The 18,514-nt window shown below is 38.5% G+C and overlaps 1 protein-coding gene across 1 annotated transcript; it reads right to left on the bottom strand.

Moving 5' to 3' along the window:
- Positions 1–1,223: 1,223 nt before the first annotated feature.
- Positions 1,224–8,954, bottom strand: LOC113536410 (protocadherin-20). Its single transcript, XM_026930297.3, has 2 exons — positions 8,829–8,954; positions 1,224–7,906 (listed from the first exon to the last, which is right to left on the bottom strand). Exons 1-2 carry the CDS (start codon positions 8,877–8,879, stop codon positions 5,300–5,302), a joined length of 2,658 nt encoding a protein of 885 aa, XP_026786098.3. The 5' UTR covers positions 8,880–8,954; the 3' UTR covers positions 1,224–5,299.
- Between the last annotated feature and the right edge of the window lie 9,560 nt (positions 8,955–18,514).

Here is an 18,514-nt window from a genome sequence, read left to right on the forward strand (position 1 = left end):
ACAGTGTCAGCCATTTGCTTTTTCTCATGTTTTCAAGATTGCTTTCGTTCACAGAAGCTGCTCTTATTGCTACATTCAAATACTGCATTAGAAATCAAACATTTTTTCATAGCCCTGAGAGTTCATGAGTTGTGATGCCATGTTCACAATGGTTGAACCCACAGAAGTGTTATTAGTGTTATTAGTGTTATTAGTCTTACACTGCCATTTTATCTTTTCTCTGTAATTACCCCAACACCACCAAGGGAACTGTTGATATCCCTCAATGCTTATGTCTTAGGGTTAGGGTCTCTATACCTTTACATTGTCTGTATAAAACATTTAACAGCCAAATATTAGCCAAAAAGCTGATTACATTATTCCTCTTATGTCACAGCAATTTGCCAACACATTTTTTTTATTTTTATTAATGAACAATACATTGTAAGCTTTATCCATTTATACTTATATTTTATATAGTTATATGTTGTGGATACAACATATAACTTTATAAAATATAACTATAAATGCATAGTTCCTGTTATCACTTACATAATAGCAGTTTTAATCGCTTGTTCCCTCACCAGCTTCTCTTTTTTCTTCTTTCTTGAAGTTAATAAGACAAAAACGTTTGTCATGTTACCAGGAAAATGCAAAGCGCAAATATCCTGAAGACTATCCTGTGGTGGAAATCCTAAAATTACAGCCTTACTTCTGATAGTTGCAAAGAGCTGACACTGGAGACTACTTCCATAAATAATAAATGTCTCTTTACAGAAATCATCAACAGTTACATACTTTTTTTTTTAATCCATTTATGCGGCATGTCTGCCATACAAGTCCCTGTGAATTGCCATAGAAATAATAACCTATTAGAACAAGCTCAATAATATAAACCTGTGATTTGCCTTAAAGCTGCAACTACAGTCAGAGCTGCTGTTATACAATTTTTTTTTCAATGTTTATCTTAACATACAATATTCGACCATTTTTATTACTTGAGATAATAATGAAACATCTAAGACCTACAACTATAAGTTCTGTTGGTTGAAAATGATTACGTATTTATGAGATCTTGCATTATTTTATTAACTTGAGTTTTTTTAAACTAATTTTTACATATTTAGTTAATAGAAACAGCATTTCTTTCTTATATTCAGCGATAAGAGTTAATTCAAAAACAAATATTGTCTTACAACAAATATAATAGTCTGTAATGTAAGCTATTTATAGAGTCTTAATTGGAATCCCTGTTGTGAAACAAGCTTTTTCATGAACATATGATAAAAAGATATTGGGTTCCTCTAGCAGGATGCAGCTTTGATTGTTCTCATGGTGGATAAGGGTTAGATTCAAGTTAGCATGCCTGCAATCACGTTGTCTGAAGACGATGCTGGTTTAACGAGGCCGCATGGTCATGATGAGATTTGTGCCTGCAGACAGATGAGAATTTTTTGAAGAAAAACACAAACAAACTTGAACCTGACTATAAACAAGTTTAAGGCAAAAGCAGGCTCTTTGCTTCAACTCTCTAGGGAAATCTAACCACATGTTGCCGGCGCCATTGTAAGCTGCTTAGCTGCCGAACCTGACCCAAACCACACGGCCATACTCGCAATCTGCATTCTCTGTGGGCACAGATACATTATCTCCCTTTCAATGGGTTTAAATGTCTCCCTGGCAATGTGTGAGTGAGTGTACGAGTATACGCTGAAGAGAGAAAATGAAAAATGATACCTGACTGGTTTGGGGAAGAATGTAGCTGTCAAGTGGCTAGTTGAAAGGGACGAAGAGCTAATGACACATGAGTCATGACCTCTGCACCTGAAACACCCACAGGAAAAGAGGATGCCTCTTTGTCGCAATAAGTGCAAAGAAAAAGCCTCTCTAACAATGTTAAAAAAAAAAAAAAAACTTATAAAGGCTGAAAAGACTCACAGAGAACAAAACAGTTATAGAGCTGACTGTTAAGTCTCCATGATGGCCCACCTTTGTTTTGTTCACTACTTCGGAAGTTGGGGAATGTGATGCTAACAATAAGTGTAATTACAGAATACCATTAGTCATATAGAGATATTTTTAGTACGTTATGAACGTATCTGTGGGAAATGTTAACTAAGAGAATCCAAAAGCTGCACAGAGGATATAGAAGATGTTAGGTGCAGTTATAAGAGATGGAATACAAATTATCTACGAACATATGTATACAGTATGTCACAGTCAGAATGGGAGGGGCAAGCTTTTGATATCTGATATATGGATTTTTTTTTTTTTCATTTATATGTTAACATACACTGACCATTTTTTTCACTTGTGTTAATGAAGGAACATCTGTTAACTAAGGAATAAAACCCTTAGTGGTGTGCTGTAATAGGAAAATAATCAACAGCGAGGTGTTGTAATGCAGCCTATCGTGAAGTGGAGTTAGTGTTACCATCCCAAAATTGATTATTTTCCTGTAACTGCACATTTGAGGTGTTTTATTCAATTTGCCAACGACTACAGTTTATTAAAGAATGACCCTGTTACTGACTGTTACAAAGTGCTGACACTTGAGACTCCTTCCATAAATGTTAAATAAATGTTAAATCTCCTCACAGAAAACTTCACCATGTGAACAATTACACATGTTTTTAAAATCTGATTATGTTTTGCAATAGGAACCACATCAATCACATATAGGAAAAATAGCGTATTAGAATATTGTAGTTTTCTACACTGGTATTGTACAGGTACTTTGCAGTGCACCTGGACAACAGACTGGATTTTCTGAGGAAGCTCAGGTCCTCCAAAGCAGGAGATGCCAGCAGACTAAACAAAGCTGAACAGGTCATTGGGACCAATCTGGACTTCCTGGATTCAGTTTTGCTACTCACCATGAGCAATGACTCTCACCCCCTCCATGAACACCTAGTCATGCAGCAGAGCACTTTCAGCTCCAGACTGATTCAGCCACGGTGCAGCAAAGTGTGGTACAGGAGCTTCTTTATACTCACTGATATCAGATTGTACTACATTATTTTTTCTTCATTCTGTCACACTGTATTTATTATTATTTATTCTTCTTCTCATGGACACATTCTAATGACAGTCACCTTATGATCACCTTACTTTTGTCACTACTTATCAATGTATTTTATTTTTACCTAATTAGTTTACTAAGTATGGGTACTGTAATTTGTGTTCTATCTATCTATCTATCTATCTATCTATCTATTAGAATAGTTCTAAGTTTCAAATGGTTATTTAACCTTTTCTTGGACAGCCTGACAAAACAATGCTCATGACAAAAAAAAAAAAAAACAACAACAAAAATAGCTGCCTTAATTAAACCCTGTGTAGTCCTGGGATTTGTATGTCTATTATGAAACCGCATACTGTATCTGCCAGTGAACCTGCTGTGCTAAAAAAACATTTAGTTGTAGCTCTGTAATTACTTATGGTATGCATCTATAGGTTGGGATGAAAACAAGCCTGAGGCACTGGAAGAATTCCCATGACTGCAGCCTGCATACACTTGGCATACGAACCCGCACCTTGTCACTCAACAGATGAAGGTGGAGCTCTGTGATAACCCAACTTTGTTTCTCTGAAATGAAATAGAAAATTCACTTTGTTATTTCTGGCTACTGCATGTTTAATAAAATCTCCTGACTTATCCTTCAAATTGTATGTAAACAATGCACAACAGAATATTAACCGCTTGCAGGTGTTGGCCCTTTTCGCAAGAAAATTATAATGTAAAATGAAAATGAATTTCAGCATCAGAAAACCTCTGATCTTTGGTTTGTCCTTATCACTTGTTGGTTTGTCCCCAAGGGCAGATTGTTCAAGTGATAAAGCCTGCAGCATCAGATAAGATAAAGACTGCAAGTCCTGGACTGTTTTGGTGTTTTTGGTTGGAAATCTCCTGATGTTTTTGACTGGACAGTTTTAATAGGCTAAGCACTTTCCACTTCTTGTTAACTGAGAAGAACATCTAAGCAGATAACATAGAAATTAACCAGGAGTAGTAGAATAAGGATGGGAATAACAGTTGTGGTAAGAAAATAAAGCACTTTAATATGCATGTACACTTTACTTACACACCACAAGGTTGTCACAAGGTCGTGAGGTCTCAGAATGAATTGTTGGCTATGTTCACATGCAATGATTTTCGTCAATCTGAATTAATTCTTTCCAAATGCAGATTCTGAATGAACAGTTTATACTTGTAAACTTTGGCAAATGTCCATTGAAACTATCCATTTACATGTACTTACATTTACATCTATGTTGAACCAAATTTGTGTGCATTCGAGGAGTGGCATTTCACAATATTATAAAAACAACAACGAGAAAAAGTTGAGTGAACAGGAAACTAATGTTAGTTCACTGTGTTAACAATGCTCTTGTTTGTTTTTAACAAATCCAAATGTACGTCTAGCTGAGACTAACATAATTCAAAATAGTAGCTGGATGCCCATCTTAGACCTCATTCAATATAAAAGATTAAATTTTTTTTTTTTAAATCTTTTATATTTTATAATGAAATTTGTTTTGTTAGCCAGTATGACACAAATGCACAGAATCTTTTAATCAATTCCGATTCGAATGTAATTGAATTTACAAAGGTTCACGTCTTCCACATTTTCTATGTCTTTCAATCAGATAGAAATTTCAGGACCATCGAAATTGATCTCAATTGATTTATATTTCCAACTGAGCTATTAGCCACATTATTACGCTGCATGTAAACGTAGACATTTCTTTTTTGGTAGAGAAGGATGGAGAATCTGTGAAATTTTCATCACGGACTCTAATAAACCAAGCTGACCTTGGAAATCCAGGTGTTCAGTGGACTAACAGTATAGAGTTAATGGACAGAAGTCTAGATAGACATATCCTTTATCCCACACAAAATGCATGAAATATTCACTAATGAATTCAGCGTGGCAATGTCGTAAGGATTTCTGCTTATCACTGTACAGTGATATTTCTGTTATTCATATTCAATATTCATAAAACACAAATATTGTGCTTGCAGAATAGAGAATGATTTTAACAATTACTGAACAAAAAGGGAAGTTTGACACATTGCTGAGGGTGTAATAAATTACAGTGTGATATAATCAAGCATTTGAGAAAATGTCGGTTTGCAAAACTAGACACACTTTTGATGTGACCTTTTTAGCATTTTTTTAAATATATTTTGTCTTTTTGTCATAAAATTACAAAACATCAAATATACAATATATACAATTTTCTCAGTTTGTAATCCACTTGTTTGTCTGGAGAAGCTGCACATTTTACATTTGTAGACAGTTGAGGGGGGCCATGGTCATATGTTAGAAATTTCCATGAGCTTCCTGTCCATGGCTTGCCTGTCACTGTTCATTTTTAAAGGGATCTCTACTTCCAATCTCTTCTTTTTATGATTTTTTTGCCTCTTACAGCATATATATGCAGTCAGTGACACCACTATAAGGAGAAGCCCCAGACAGGTGGTGCTAAGGGCAATAAGTAGTAGTTTGCAGGGGAAGAGTTCGTTATACTCTGGCCCCTGGGCGAGCCTGTTTGGTGGTCTGACCTCCTCAATCCCGATATCTGCCTCTCTGGTCAAGAGGCTCTGAATGTATGTCTCGTTGCTGATGGTCTCATTGACGAACAAGTTGACCATGACAGTGGAATGTAGTGGTTCAGGTTGGCCGTGGTCACTGACTTTGACCAGCAGGCTGTACAGGCCGCGGTCACTCAAGACTTTCCTGAGGGTGATGTTTCCTGTATCTGGGTCTATGTCAAATGAGCCCGGTTCACCACCTCTACGCTTGATGATGCTGTAAGCAATGACAGCGTTCATGCCAGTGTCCCTGTCCACGGCGTAGACTTCTGTGATGGATGTTCCTGGAAGTGTACTGGGAAGAACCAGCAAGTAGGACTGGTTGGACTGGGGAAACAGCACCAGTGGTGGGTTGTCATTGACATCCAGGAGCAAAATAGTAACCATGGTGACAGAGGAGAGTGCAGGCTTACCCCCGTCTACAGCTTCAATCCAGAGATAGTATGTTCCTTGCTGCTCCCTGTCCAGTGGGGTTTTTGCTCTCAATGCCCCCCTTCCTGTGTCAATGACAAATATGTCACTTCCATTGATGATTGATAGTGCTACCCAGCCATTTTCCCCAGCATCTGCATCTGTGACGGACAGCACTCCAATCTCCCCAAATCCTGGGAAGTTCTCTGGAATGAAGAAGGTGAAATCTTTGTTGATGAAACGAGGACTATTGTCGTTGCGATCCTGCACGGTGATTGAAACTGTGGCAATTGACTCCTTCCTTGGTGTGCCACAGTCAACTGCTCGGACTATAAACCGGTAGGTCTCTTTCTCCTCTCTGTCAAGAGATGTGGTCACAGTCAAGACCCCAGTCAACCGATCAAGATGGAAGATTGGGGGAGCATCTGACCCAAGAAGATAGAGTACCTCACCCCTGTTACCGCTATCCTCATCAGTGGCCTGGAGTTTAGTAAGAAATGTTTCTGGAGCGTTGTTCTCCTCAATCTTGATGTCAATAACTGACTGCTTAAATATGGGTGCATTGTCATTATCATCCAACATTTGCACTTTCACCTGTGTCTCAACACCTACACCATCACTGTTTCTGACCACCACAGTGAGTTCATAATATTTCTGCTCTTCATAATCCAACAGATCAGTAGTCTCCAGCAAGTACTCATTTTTCAAATTTTTATATGGCAAGAGCCTGAATGGTCCAGGCCCTTGCAAAAAGCATGTTACCTTCTTCCCTTGGTCTGCATTCTTTATGGTAAAGAAAGCAATTGGTGTAAAAGGTGGCTCTGATTCACTCAGAGAAACCACACCATCTTTCTCTGAAGCAATGTAACGGGGTATGATGGCTGGTGGTCCCGAAACCCGTTTAACAACCTCCACAGTGACAGTAGCAATATCAGGTATGCAAGCTGGCCCGTTAGCCAGCACAACCAACTTGTACAACTTTCCAGTGTCAGAATCAATCTTTTCAGCTAGCTTGATGACCCCTGTGATTTCATCCAAATGAAACATGTTCCTAGTTTCTCGGGTAACCCGTTTACTGAAAGTGTAAGTAATTTGAGCATTGGTACCCTGATCTGGGTCAAAGGCATAGACACGGGCCAACTGTGAGCCCTTTGTGGTGTTTTCAGAAAGTGTCGCATTCACCTGAGTCTCGCTGAATTTGGGGCAATTGTCGTTTACGTCTGTGATGATAATTCTAAGAGTGGCAGTGCCCAAAAATGGTGGAGAGCCTCCGTCCTCAGCAATGAAGTCAGTTAAATATTCCGCTTTTGTTTCCCTGTCCAGCGGCCCAGTTATAATCAGAAAAGGCGTCAACTCCCCCCCTTCATTTTGCTCAACGTCCAGTGTGAAAACTCCAAAGTCATTAGCCAGCCAGTAAGTCTGAACCCCATAAATGCCTATATCTGGGTCCACAGCAGATTGCTCTACCACAAACCGAGCGTTGACTGGTGCATTTTCCGGCACAGACACCCTGATTTCATCCACTGGGAAATGTGGCTTGTTGTCATTAACATCTTCAATGATGATTTTGATCTTAACTAGCTGGAAGTACTGCTGTGGCAGAATGATCACGTCCAGAGAGATAGTGCATCCTTGACCCTCGTGGGAATCTGCACATAGAGTCTCTCGGTCAATCTCCAAAGCAGAAGTGTATAGCTCCCCGGTTGTGTCACCTAGATTAACATACTGAGAGCCACTCTGCCTTAACTCCAGATGGAACAAACGAGGGGGGTCGACGGAGAAATCCAACTTTAAATCTTCTCCAATAGACCCAATGAGAATCCCCTTGGGTAAGCCTTCCTTTATCTTATAGACAAGATGGCTGAACTTTGAAAAGCAGGATAGCGGACTTGTGTACAGCAGGAGAATCCAAAAACCCTAAAACCAACAGAAAAAGGCACATTTAATTAATTAATTAATAAGAGAAAGAGGTTCACAATTAAAAAAGATGAGGTTCATCTAAATTATAAGAAGTGTATGGTCCAGAGAAGGTGCAGGACGAAAGGTAGTAGTAATAGTGAAACGTCATACTATCTTAGCTGACAGGTAAATAACTCAGAAATGTAATAAGTTACTCAGCTAGGTTAGCTATCCAATGCTTCTTATAATCGTCTGTTCAATCTAATTCATCTGGTTGTCACAAACAGGCTAAAGGTACAGTCCTACATTTCTGTCACTGAGCCTTTAAATAATGATATACATACTATGATCTACAGAACATACTAAGTAAACTATATTCCTAGTCATTTCTAAGGAATTTCTAAGGTTTTCAGATTAATAGTAAGTATACAATTGTTGTAGTAATTAATTAAAAAATTAATAATTAAGTAAAAAAAAAAAAGATTTCAGATTAATAGTAAGTATACAACTGTTGCAATTATAATTTAAAAATTATTCATTAATTTAAAAATGTATTATTGATAACATACAGGCTCCAAACATATATAAACCGGCTGACCAAGTTGTTAAAACAGAATTAAGGATGTAGGCTACACCTCAGTGGTTCCACCCTGTACACAAAAATTAAACCTGACAGCAAAGAATGACAGATATGTAGAAAAACACAGACAGTTTGTATGAAATTAATAAATGCAGAGTTCAGATAATCCTGTTCATGGGTAGAATCTTGACTCCTAAAATGCTAAAGTGAAATAAAATGCTGAATACTTTTAAAACATTTTTGCATAACTATCCAATAATCTTTCAAACCATCTTAACAGACACATGCCTATGTTTGACAGCTTCATTTCTAAATAATACCACAAAACATACCTTTAGAAAGAAAGAAAAAAAAACTTACCCAGAACTTTCCTTCCCTAACAATGCAGGAACCTTTGCGTATGTTGCACATGTTTCCCGGCCAGTGGTTTAGTCCAGAGGGATTATTTTTACATGTTGAGCGCGGAGGAGATCCGTCACCTTCAGCGCTTCCTGCGCGTCTGAGCCGCTCCGGCCATTCATCTCCCTCACCGAACCACGGACAGGACACGCCCACTTGCATGTTAATCAAGCTCTGGCTCTGACCAATGAGCTCGCAACCCAGCCCTCTCATTTGCATATTAAACTAGCCAATCGGGGCGTTGTGCGCGCGCCAGTCCAGTAAAAAGGCGCTAAGCTAACTGACTGAGGGAAGCATAATGGCGTTTATTAGGCTTTTAGAAGTTTTATTCTGAAAAGAGATATTTTTGAAATGTTTTATGACTGGCTGTGATATTAGATGAGAGGATAAACTAATATCTATGAAAGAAACTCGACAATGAAACTATTAGTGTTGAGCAATGCATTATATGGCAAGGTCTCATGGACAGCTCATAGGAAACTGAGTGTTTCATGCTCATAATGATCTTCTGGGTTCATGTTCATATCATGTTTCCTCTGAATAGGAAACATTCAGAGTCAGAGTCACAGTGGATCCGGAGCCTAGCTCGGGAACGCTGTGCGCTAGACAGGAATACACCCTGGATGAGAGAAAATTCCAGTGCAGGTCACCATGCACACACACACACACACACACACACACATTCGCACCTGGGGCAATTTAGCACAGCCAGCCAACCTACTGACAGGTTTTTGGGAGGTAGAAACCTGAGACCCTGGAGGAAACCCACACAGACACACAGACAACATGTCAAACTCCACGCAGCAATGCTACATCCTGCACCGTCGTGTTGCCCAAATACTAAAAGACGGTATTCAGAAAAGTTGTAACCCTTTCCTTTGAACCAAAAAACACTAAACTTACCATATCTGTCATCTGTCCATTTGTGTAATGTATACTTTGATTCAGACAATACATGCTTTAGTCTGTTTATTATTAGTTTCTCCATCTCTTTTAAAGGCATTTTAGGGATACACTACACTGTAAAAAGAATTACTGTAGATTTTACAGTAATTTACTGCCAATCAGGGTTCCCAATAAAGTATTTTACAATTTACGATAAACAACTGTAATATCATACATAATATAAAATAACACATAACCCAGTATATTGATGCAGGATACAGCAGAGCTGAAGGGTCTTGCTCAAGGATCCAATCAAGGCAGTTTATGGCATTTGGCAGACGCCCTTATCCAGAGCGACTTACAATAGTGCTTTGAAGTCTATCAAAAATACATTCTGATACTGGCTCGCTAGGTCACAAACTAGGAATACCATCAGTCCAAAACTCTGTTGGGGAGGTGCTTTTTTTTTTTTTTTTTTTTTGAAAGTGCTAATTTAAGTATTTTATGAAGAGGTAAGTCTTTAGACGTCATTTGAAGACTGCCAGTGACTCAGCTGGTCGGACATCTAGGGGAAGTTCATTCCACCACCTTGGTGCCAGAACAGAGAAGAGTCTCGATGCATGCCTTCCTTGTACCCTGAGAGATGGTGGGACCAGTCGAGCAGCGCTAGAGGATCGGAGGGAGCGTGGTGGCACTCAAGGTGTGATAAGTGCTTTGAGATAAGTGGGTGCTGGTCCGTTTTTGGCTTTGTAGGCAAGCATCAGTGTTTTAAATCTGATGCGGGCAGCTACAGGAAGCCAGTGGAGGGAGCGCAGCAATGGGGTGGTGTGGGAAAATTTAGGAAGGTTGAAAACCAATCGTGCAGCTGAATTCTGGATCAGTTGCAGAGGATGAATGGCGCTCAGAGGCAGACCTGCCAGGAATGAGTTGCAGTAGTCCAGTCTTGAAATGACAAGGGACTGAACAAGCACCTGTGTGGCCTGTGAGGAAAGAAATGGACGAATTCTTCTGATGTTATAAAGGAGAAATCGACATGAGCGTGTTAGATTAGCAATATGAGAGGAGAAGGACAGTTGATTGTCCATGGTTACCCCAAGGTTGCGTGCAGTAACCGAAGGCGAGATCAGAGAATTGTCTAGGGAAATTGCAAGATCCTGAGATGGGGATGAATCACCTGGGATGAACAGCAGTTCAGTTTTGGTGGGATTAAGTTTCAGCTGATGAGCTGTCATCCATGATGAGATGTCTGCCAGACAAGCTGATATGATCTTCATAGCTGTAACTCAACATCACAACATTGAGCTACCACAGCTAACACAACTAACTTACACTGATTCATTGTGATCTTTTAATGGTGTTAAGTCAGTGCTAGAAGTAGGCAAACAAATGTAAGTGCATTGTGGTAGTGTTGTGGTGGCTCAGTGGTCAAGGCTTTGAGTCCCAGCTCAGAAGGTTGTGTGTTCAAATCCCAGTGCTGTCATGGTTGTGCTGTCAAGACCTGTAACCTTCAGCTCTGTTGTATCCTGCATCAGCCAAGTGTGCTGGGTTATGTGTCATTTTATACAACATTAAGATATTACAGTACTTTACTATACAGTTGTTTACTGTAAATTTTACAGAACATTACTGGCAACCCAAATTGCCAAACAATAATAATATGAGAGAATATATAACAATGTACAGTAGACACAATAGGCTTAAACAGAATAGATATATGTACAGATATAATACAGCTATGTGCAAGGTGAAGACAACGGCAGAAGCATTAAGGATATGTGTACAGATAGTATAGTAAAGAATGAATTTACATATTGCACAAAAATTGTATCTATTACACCCACAAATGTATTGCATGTGCACCTTCTCACTTGCTGCTAGCACATTTATACCTGTCACCTGTAGTTTTATTAATCAAGTATAAACTGGAAGAAACATCAGAATTAAGGATATGTTCTAATTAGAAGTATCACAAGTCTATTTTTTTGCTAGTGCAAGCCTAAATTTACTGCTAAAATCAGATTTTGTTGGGTTGTTGGTTTTTTAAATGTGGTCTCTATCAGACACTTGTCTGAATAAATTATGTTCCTGAACCTGCATGAGCAAAAGAAAAGGCTCTAATAAATATTATGGTGAATGACAACAAATTTAAATGGATTAATTTAAATGGATTATATCAGATTCAGATCAGTTTTCAGGGTCACATATCAACGTGGCTCAAATCAAAAAGAAAATCGTGATGACGATGTGTTATTGTTTCCCCTCTTCACACTTTTACATACGTTTAAAAGAGAAGCTTAAAAGTGTATTTTGTTCAGATTTCCCTGCAGTGTGAATGGAGCCAGTGAGATGCAGATCTATTTATTTTTTCAAAGCATTATGCATTAACAGCAGTGCATACATGTATAACAAAAATGTAATCTTTACACATTTGGGACACTTCACATGATGATCACATGACAGACCTTATTACTCAGTTTCGATTTTTTTTCTCGGATCTGATCTTTCATTCTTGTTCGTAAGTGACCATTTATCTGTTATTTGTGTGAATAGCCTTCAACCCTGACATGACCCACATGCACACACTCGTGTCACATGCATGACCTGCATGTGGAATGTTCAGAACAACAACAAAAAAACTTCAACAACCCATTATTGCAATAGTGATAACATAATATTAATATAAAAAACATCAGCACATGCCTAAAACACAGAAGATAATCGTCTCTGATTTATTTGTCAGCTTGTCAGAATTTGGATGAGAAGAACAAAAAAAATGCCAGGTGAATATTACTGGAACCTCATAGCTATGGGATCTCATGGTCACATGACTACATATTAGATATAATATGTAACCAAAAAGATCAGGTTTCATGTTCATAATGTTTTTTTCCACTATACATCAAACATCTAAATGCGGTTTAGTGCTGGCAGTGTGTCAGGAGTGATTACCTGCCAGTATAATAGCTGTAGACACAGCGAACGTGAAGCATCTGGACATTTTTCTGGACTTCTTACCCTAATCCTGAACAGCTGAGGAGTTGCTAGTCAACCTCAAGACCAAATAAGATGAAGAGATGAAAATTGTGCTGCCAGTTCATTTATTTCACTAATGCATTGATGGATGGTCTGGCATGTAGTTGTACGAAACATTTTGCTGCAATTACCGGGTAAAATTCACTGATTTAATGAGCTATAAAACACTCTCAACTGAAAACATCAGGTAAAATATAACCAATAATGTAACCAATAATTGAGTTTGATGATGATATGAAATAATGTCATTTTAACATTTCAGCAGAACCTATATTTCTATTTACAGCAAAACCTATATTTATAATAGCTTAAATATTTATTTATGTTTAAAATTCTCTTTATAATGGTTAATTTCTTTATTTGCTTCTAGTCTATAGCCTTTGTAAATATTTTCTTAGTGTTAAATTGTCTGTTCTTGTAAGCATTTCTTTTTACCACTTGTACACACAGCCCAGGAGAGGCACATTAATTTTAATAAATTCTATTCTAATTCTAATTCATCAGTTAAGACCTTGAAATTATAATCTGACAATTCTGAGACATACATTTTTAAATCTCCATAATTCAGACAAATTTTGCAGTATTTATTCTTATTTTTATTTATATTTTTAGTGGCTTAATGGCAGTGTGGCTCATTTGCACATCTAACTTAGTTTAGCACTGTGTTCTTCTGAAAGGTGCCTCTTTTAAATACAGAAAATGCTCAGTGATGGGGTGCTGTGCTGTGCAGCCCGACATGAAGCGGAGTCACCCTGCATTAGACCCCCACTCAATAACAGCTCGTCCTTTCCCTCATACTGTAGCAACAATTCAATTTTTTTATTGACTAAAGAGCACATTGTACTTTTTATCTTTTTATAGTTACATTTATTGTTGTGGAACCGAATGAGTTATAGCTAGAAACGGTCGTTCCCTCACTTTCTTTGGTTAATAAGACAAAAAACTCATCTGTCCTGAAGATGCTTATACATTTTTCTTTTTAAAATAACAATGCATTTTTTATATTTTATTAGATCGCCCATCACCCAAGACCTTGTGAATGAGTCGTTACTGTAGAAACGATCATGTATATTACATATAATATATTAAAAAAATAAATAAAAAAGGCCAGAAGAATAACAAGGAAAAGTTCTTTTTCAATTATTAATTTGTTCTCAATCCAGTGTATGAGTACTATACTGTATGTGAAAGATAACACTATAAACTAAAGTTAATTTAAATGCATATTACTCTATGTGAATTAACTTACAAATAATTACAACAGGAACAATTTCTTAAAAGATGCTTTTAACACTGCTCTGCTTTACACTTTAGTATGAACTTGTTGTAAGAGCAAATAAAAATGCATATCCTGAGTACTAAAACCTTTTGATTCCAGCGTCTTGAAATCTATAATTTTTTAGAAAAATAACAAATCTTCACGTAGAGCTTTCTTTATGAGTATGTGTTTTATTCAGACAATCCTGCAGCTTTGTATTAATGTGGTAGATGATTATGGCTAAAGGACATTATTAACTGTGAACAATGCTGAAGATCCACAGTCAGAGGTGTGGAGACTCAGTCAGCAAAGGGTCATTCAGAGATATATATGATTCCTGGTATAATTACCGGCATCGATGCACTGCTCCAGCTCAGGACTCATTCTTATCAGCTTCTACACCTCAGCAGTTTTTGGAGAAGGGTTCACTGGTAACCCTTAAAATCCAAGTCATCTGCCTTCCACCGTGTTCTCATGGACTTTTTCTCAGCATGTTGATTGAAGGTGTATGAGAATAAGCCTTATGAGTATAATCCTTATCAGTCTACCCCAGGAAATTGAAGAAGTCTGTGATGATGCTAGTGGAAATGTGTGTCAGGCTTGAAAATGTTCTGCTGAAAAGTTGAGCTCCAGGTCCTTTTGGCCAGAGAGAAAAATCAGCTGTGATGAAAACCAAAGACAGACAGGATCATTCTTCATTTTGTGCTCAGCTCAGCTTTTTTGTGCACAAATTTACAGCAAGCAAGTGGATGTGGATTTATTGAATTTTGGGGGAACTTCTTTTGTTTCAAGAAGGATCTCTTTTTTTTTTAAATGAATGAATTCCCTATGTGGATTTTTTGTTTTCATGGGAGATTTTCTTTTAATCAATAGAGTCACATGTAGCTTGCATCCTCCATGATGTTGGAAAATTCCAGAAAACGTAATTCCAGAAATGAAATATTGCTGTATCCTGAAACAAGAAAAGCAAAATATTCTCATGCGCCTCTTAGTCTCTAGAGCTGATCTGAAAAGGCAGTGTATATGACATCTGGGAAAGTTTCGAAAGACAGAAGACAGAGCTGACAGGAAGAATGTTTGGACGGTTACAGGGGGCCTAATATTACAAATGAGAAAATCCAGAATCAGCTCAGTGCATATGAGAAACCTAACACGTCTTGTTTCTGTAAATTACATTTCTTTCTCTTCTTGGTTTTGTCCTAAGGGTATGCGAACTTTTGCATTTTTTGTAAAATAAAACTGTAAAATATTAGTGTCACAAAGCATGAGTTAAACACTAAATATTGTAATGGTGCCTTGCGGCAGTTGGACACGTGATATGTGTGTGTGTGTGTGTGTGTTAGTTTCATTCAGAAATGACTTTGTTAGTGTTTAGTTTTTAGTGCTTAGTTTTTAGTTTAGTGTTTAGTGTCCAAAAGTATGTGGACACCTGACCATCACACCCATATGTGCTTGAAGAACTTTCCGTTTCAAAACCATGAGCATTAATATGGAGTTATTTAACCCCTTTGCTGTTATAATAACCTCCACTCTTCTGGGAAGGCTTTCCACTAGATTTGGCTGTGGGGATTTGTGTTCATTCAGCCACAATAGCATTAGTGAGGTCAGGAACTGATGTCGTGTGAGGAGCCCTGGGGTTCAGTCGATGTTCCAGTTCATCCCAAAGGTGTTCAGTGGGGTTGAGGTCAGGGCTCTGTGCAGGACACTCGAGTTCTTCTACTCCAACCTTCACACACCATGTCTTCATGGAGCTTGTTTGTGCACAGGGGCATTGTCATGCTGGAACAGGTTTCAGCCTCTTAGTTCCAGTGAAGGGAAATCCTGAATCTAAAGCATGCAAAGACATTGTATAGAATTGTGTACTTTTGAATTTGAGGCAAAGGTTTGGGGCAAAACCACATATGGCTGTGATGGTCAGATGTCCACATACTATTGGCCATATAGTGTAGTATATTATGAGGCTTTTTGAAGACATTTTCAACATACACATTATGTATTCTTTCTTAAGAAAGAAAGAAAGACCAAGAATGAACACCAAAGGATGAAAGAAATAAAATCCAAAAAAAAAAACAAAGAAAGAAGGGAATTAGTGTGTGTGTGTGTGTGTGTGAGAGAGAGAGAGAGAGAGAAAGGGAGAGAGACGTGTGTTCAGCCTCAGAGTCCACATACACACAGGCTCAAAGCAGATAGTAAACTGAGTAGAAGAAAATCTGCAGCAATGTGTCACTCTGTAAACAGTTTTTATTTTATTCCTGAACTCTCTTCAGATTAAACAGAGTGACACGAGCACACTGAGAAAGAAACTTTCAGCTGGTTTAAGTGTTGTAGCATTCATTCCTCTCTGCAGGACGAGTGGTGGAAAAAGGCTGCATGGGATGAGAGGCGAGAGGGATGAGGGGAGGAGAGGAGAAAGTGTTGAGAGGAGGAGAAGAGAGGGATGAAGGAGGAAAGAAGAGAGTGATGAGAGGAGGAGAGGAAAGAGTGGTGAGGGGAGGAGTTTAGAGAGGATGAGGGAGGAAAGAAGAGAGTGACGAGGGAGGAGAGGAGAGAGTGGTGAAGGGAGGAGAGGAGAGAGGGATGAGGGAAGGAGAGGACGATGGAGGAGAGGAGAGAGTGGTGAGGGCAGGAGAGGTGAGAGGTGTGAGCGAAGGAGAGGACGAAGGACGAGAGGAGAGAGGGATGAGGGAAGGAGAGGACCAAGGAGGAGAGGAGAGAGTGGTGAGGGCAGGAGAGGTGAGAGGTGTGAGGGAAGGAGAGGAGAGGGGGTGAGGGGAGGAAAGAAGAGAGGGAGGAGAGGAGAGAGGGTTGAGGGGAAGAGAGAAGAGAGTGATGAGAGGAGGAGAGGAGAGAGTGGTGAGGGGAGGAGAGGAGAGAGGGATGAGGGAAGGAGAGGACCAAGGAGGAGAGGAGAGAGTGGTGAGGGCAGGAGAGGTGAGAGGTGTGAGGGAAGGAGAGGAGAGGGGGTGAGGGGAGGAAAGAAGAGAGGGATGAGAGGAGAGAGGGTTGAGGGGAAGAGAGAAGAGAGTGGTGAGGGGAGGAGAGGATAGAGAAGGATGAGGGTAGGCGTGAAGGAGGGATGAGGGAGGAGAGGAAAGAGGGGTGAGAGGTTGAGCTCTCTGTATAACCTTCGCTATATCAAAGTCCTTCTTAATCTCCATGCGTTTTAACCACAGCAGCTGCCAGCTGAGATTGGAACATATTGCCTGTGTGATTTTCTGAGAGGGGTTGTTTGTGCTGAGTTCTACACACACACACACACACACACACACAACACACACACTCACACACACACACACGCTGAGTGGCTGAGCCTGATTGAATTTGATACAGACCTTTGAAATGCAGTCCACAAGTCCTTCAATTACTCTTTGTAGCTTGTGCACTTTCTGCCTTTATGACAAACACAGAGTCAGTTGGTGTGTCTGGTTTTTCATCTGAAATCTCCATCTATGTTTCACCTGTTTAAATGAGTCAAGGAAGAAAGAAAGTTGTACTCTTAGTGTCATTGCGTCTTACGTAGAGTCAGTTTGTGCATTTTTAAAAAAAATTGTCTTCATTTGAATGTTTAAATGAATCAAGGAAAAAGGAGGGAAGGAAGAAAGAAAGAAAGAAAGAAGTACTCTGTGCCATTGTGTCATACATAAAGTCAGTTTGTGCATTTGTGTTTTCATCTGAAATCTTCATCTCTACTTCATTTATTTAAATGAATCAAGGAAGAAGGAAAGAAAGAACGAAAGAAAGTTGTACTCTTTACATCATTGTGTCGTACATAAAGTCAGTCTTCGCATCTGTGTTTTTTGGTCTGAAATCTTCATCTAAATTAATCTAATTTTTGTTTAAATGAATCAAGAAAGAAAGAAAGGAAGTTGTACTCTTTGCGTCATACATAGAGTCAGTTTTTGCATTTTAAAAAATCTTCATCTTCATTTGAATGCTTCAATAAATAAATAAATAAATAAATAAGAAAGAAAGAAAGAAGTACTCTGTCATTGCATCATACACAAAGTCAGTTTGTGGATTTGTGTTTTCATCTTCATCTACATTTCATTTGTTTAAATGAATCAAGAAAGAAAGAAAGAAAGAAAGAAGTTGTACTCTTTGCATTATTGTCATACATAAAGTCTATCTGCGCATCTGTGTTTTTTGCTGAAATCTTCATCTAAATTTTATTTGTTCAAATGAGTCAAGAAAGAAAGAAAGAAAGTTGTACTCTGTGTCATTGTCAAACATAGAGTTAGTTTGTGCATGTGAATTTTTGTCTAAAATCATCTATATTACATTTTTTAAACGAGTAAAGAAAGAAAGAAAGAAAGAAAGTTGTACTCTTTGTGTCATTGTGTCATACGAGTCAGTTTGTGCATCTGTGTTTTTGTTTGAAATTTTCATCTACATTTCATTTGTTTAAGTGATTTAATGCCTTGTTGGTTTTCCGTCCATACTTATCTGCTCCTGCTCTTTCTACATTCTTCTT

This window comes from Pangasianodon hypophthalmus, chromosome 11, assembly GCF_027358585.1.
Source record: "Pangasianodon hypophthalmus isolate fPanHyp1 chromosome 11, fPanHyp1.pri, whole genome shotgun sequence".
Lineage (NCBI taxonomy): Eukaryota > Metazoa > Chordata > Actinopteri > Siluriformes > Pangasiidae > Pangasianodon > Pangasianodon hypophthalmus.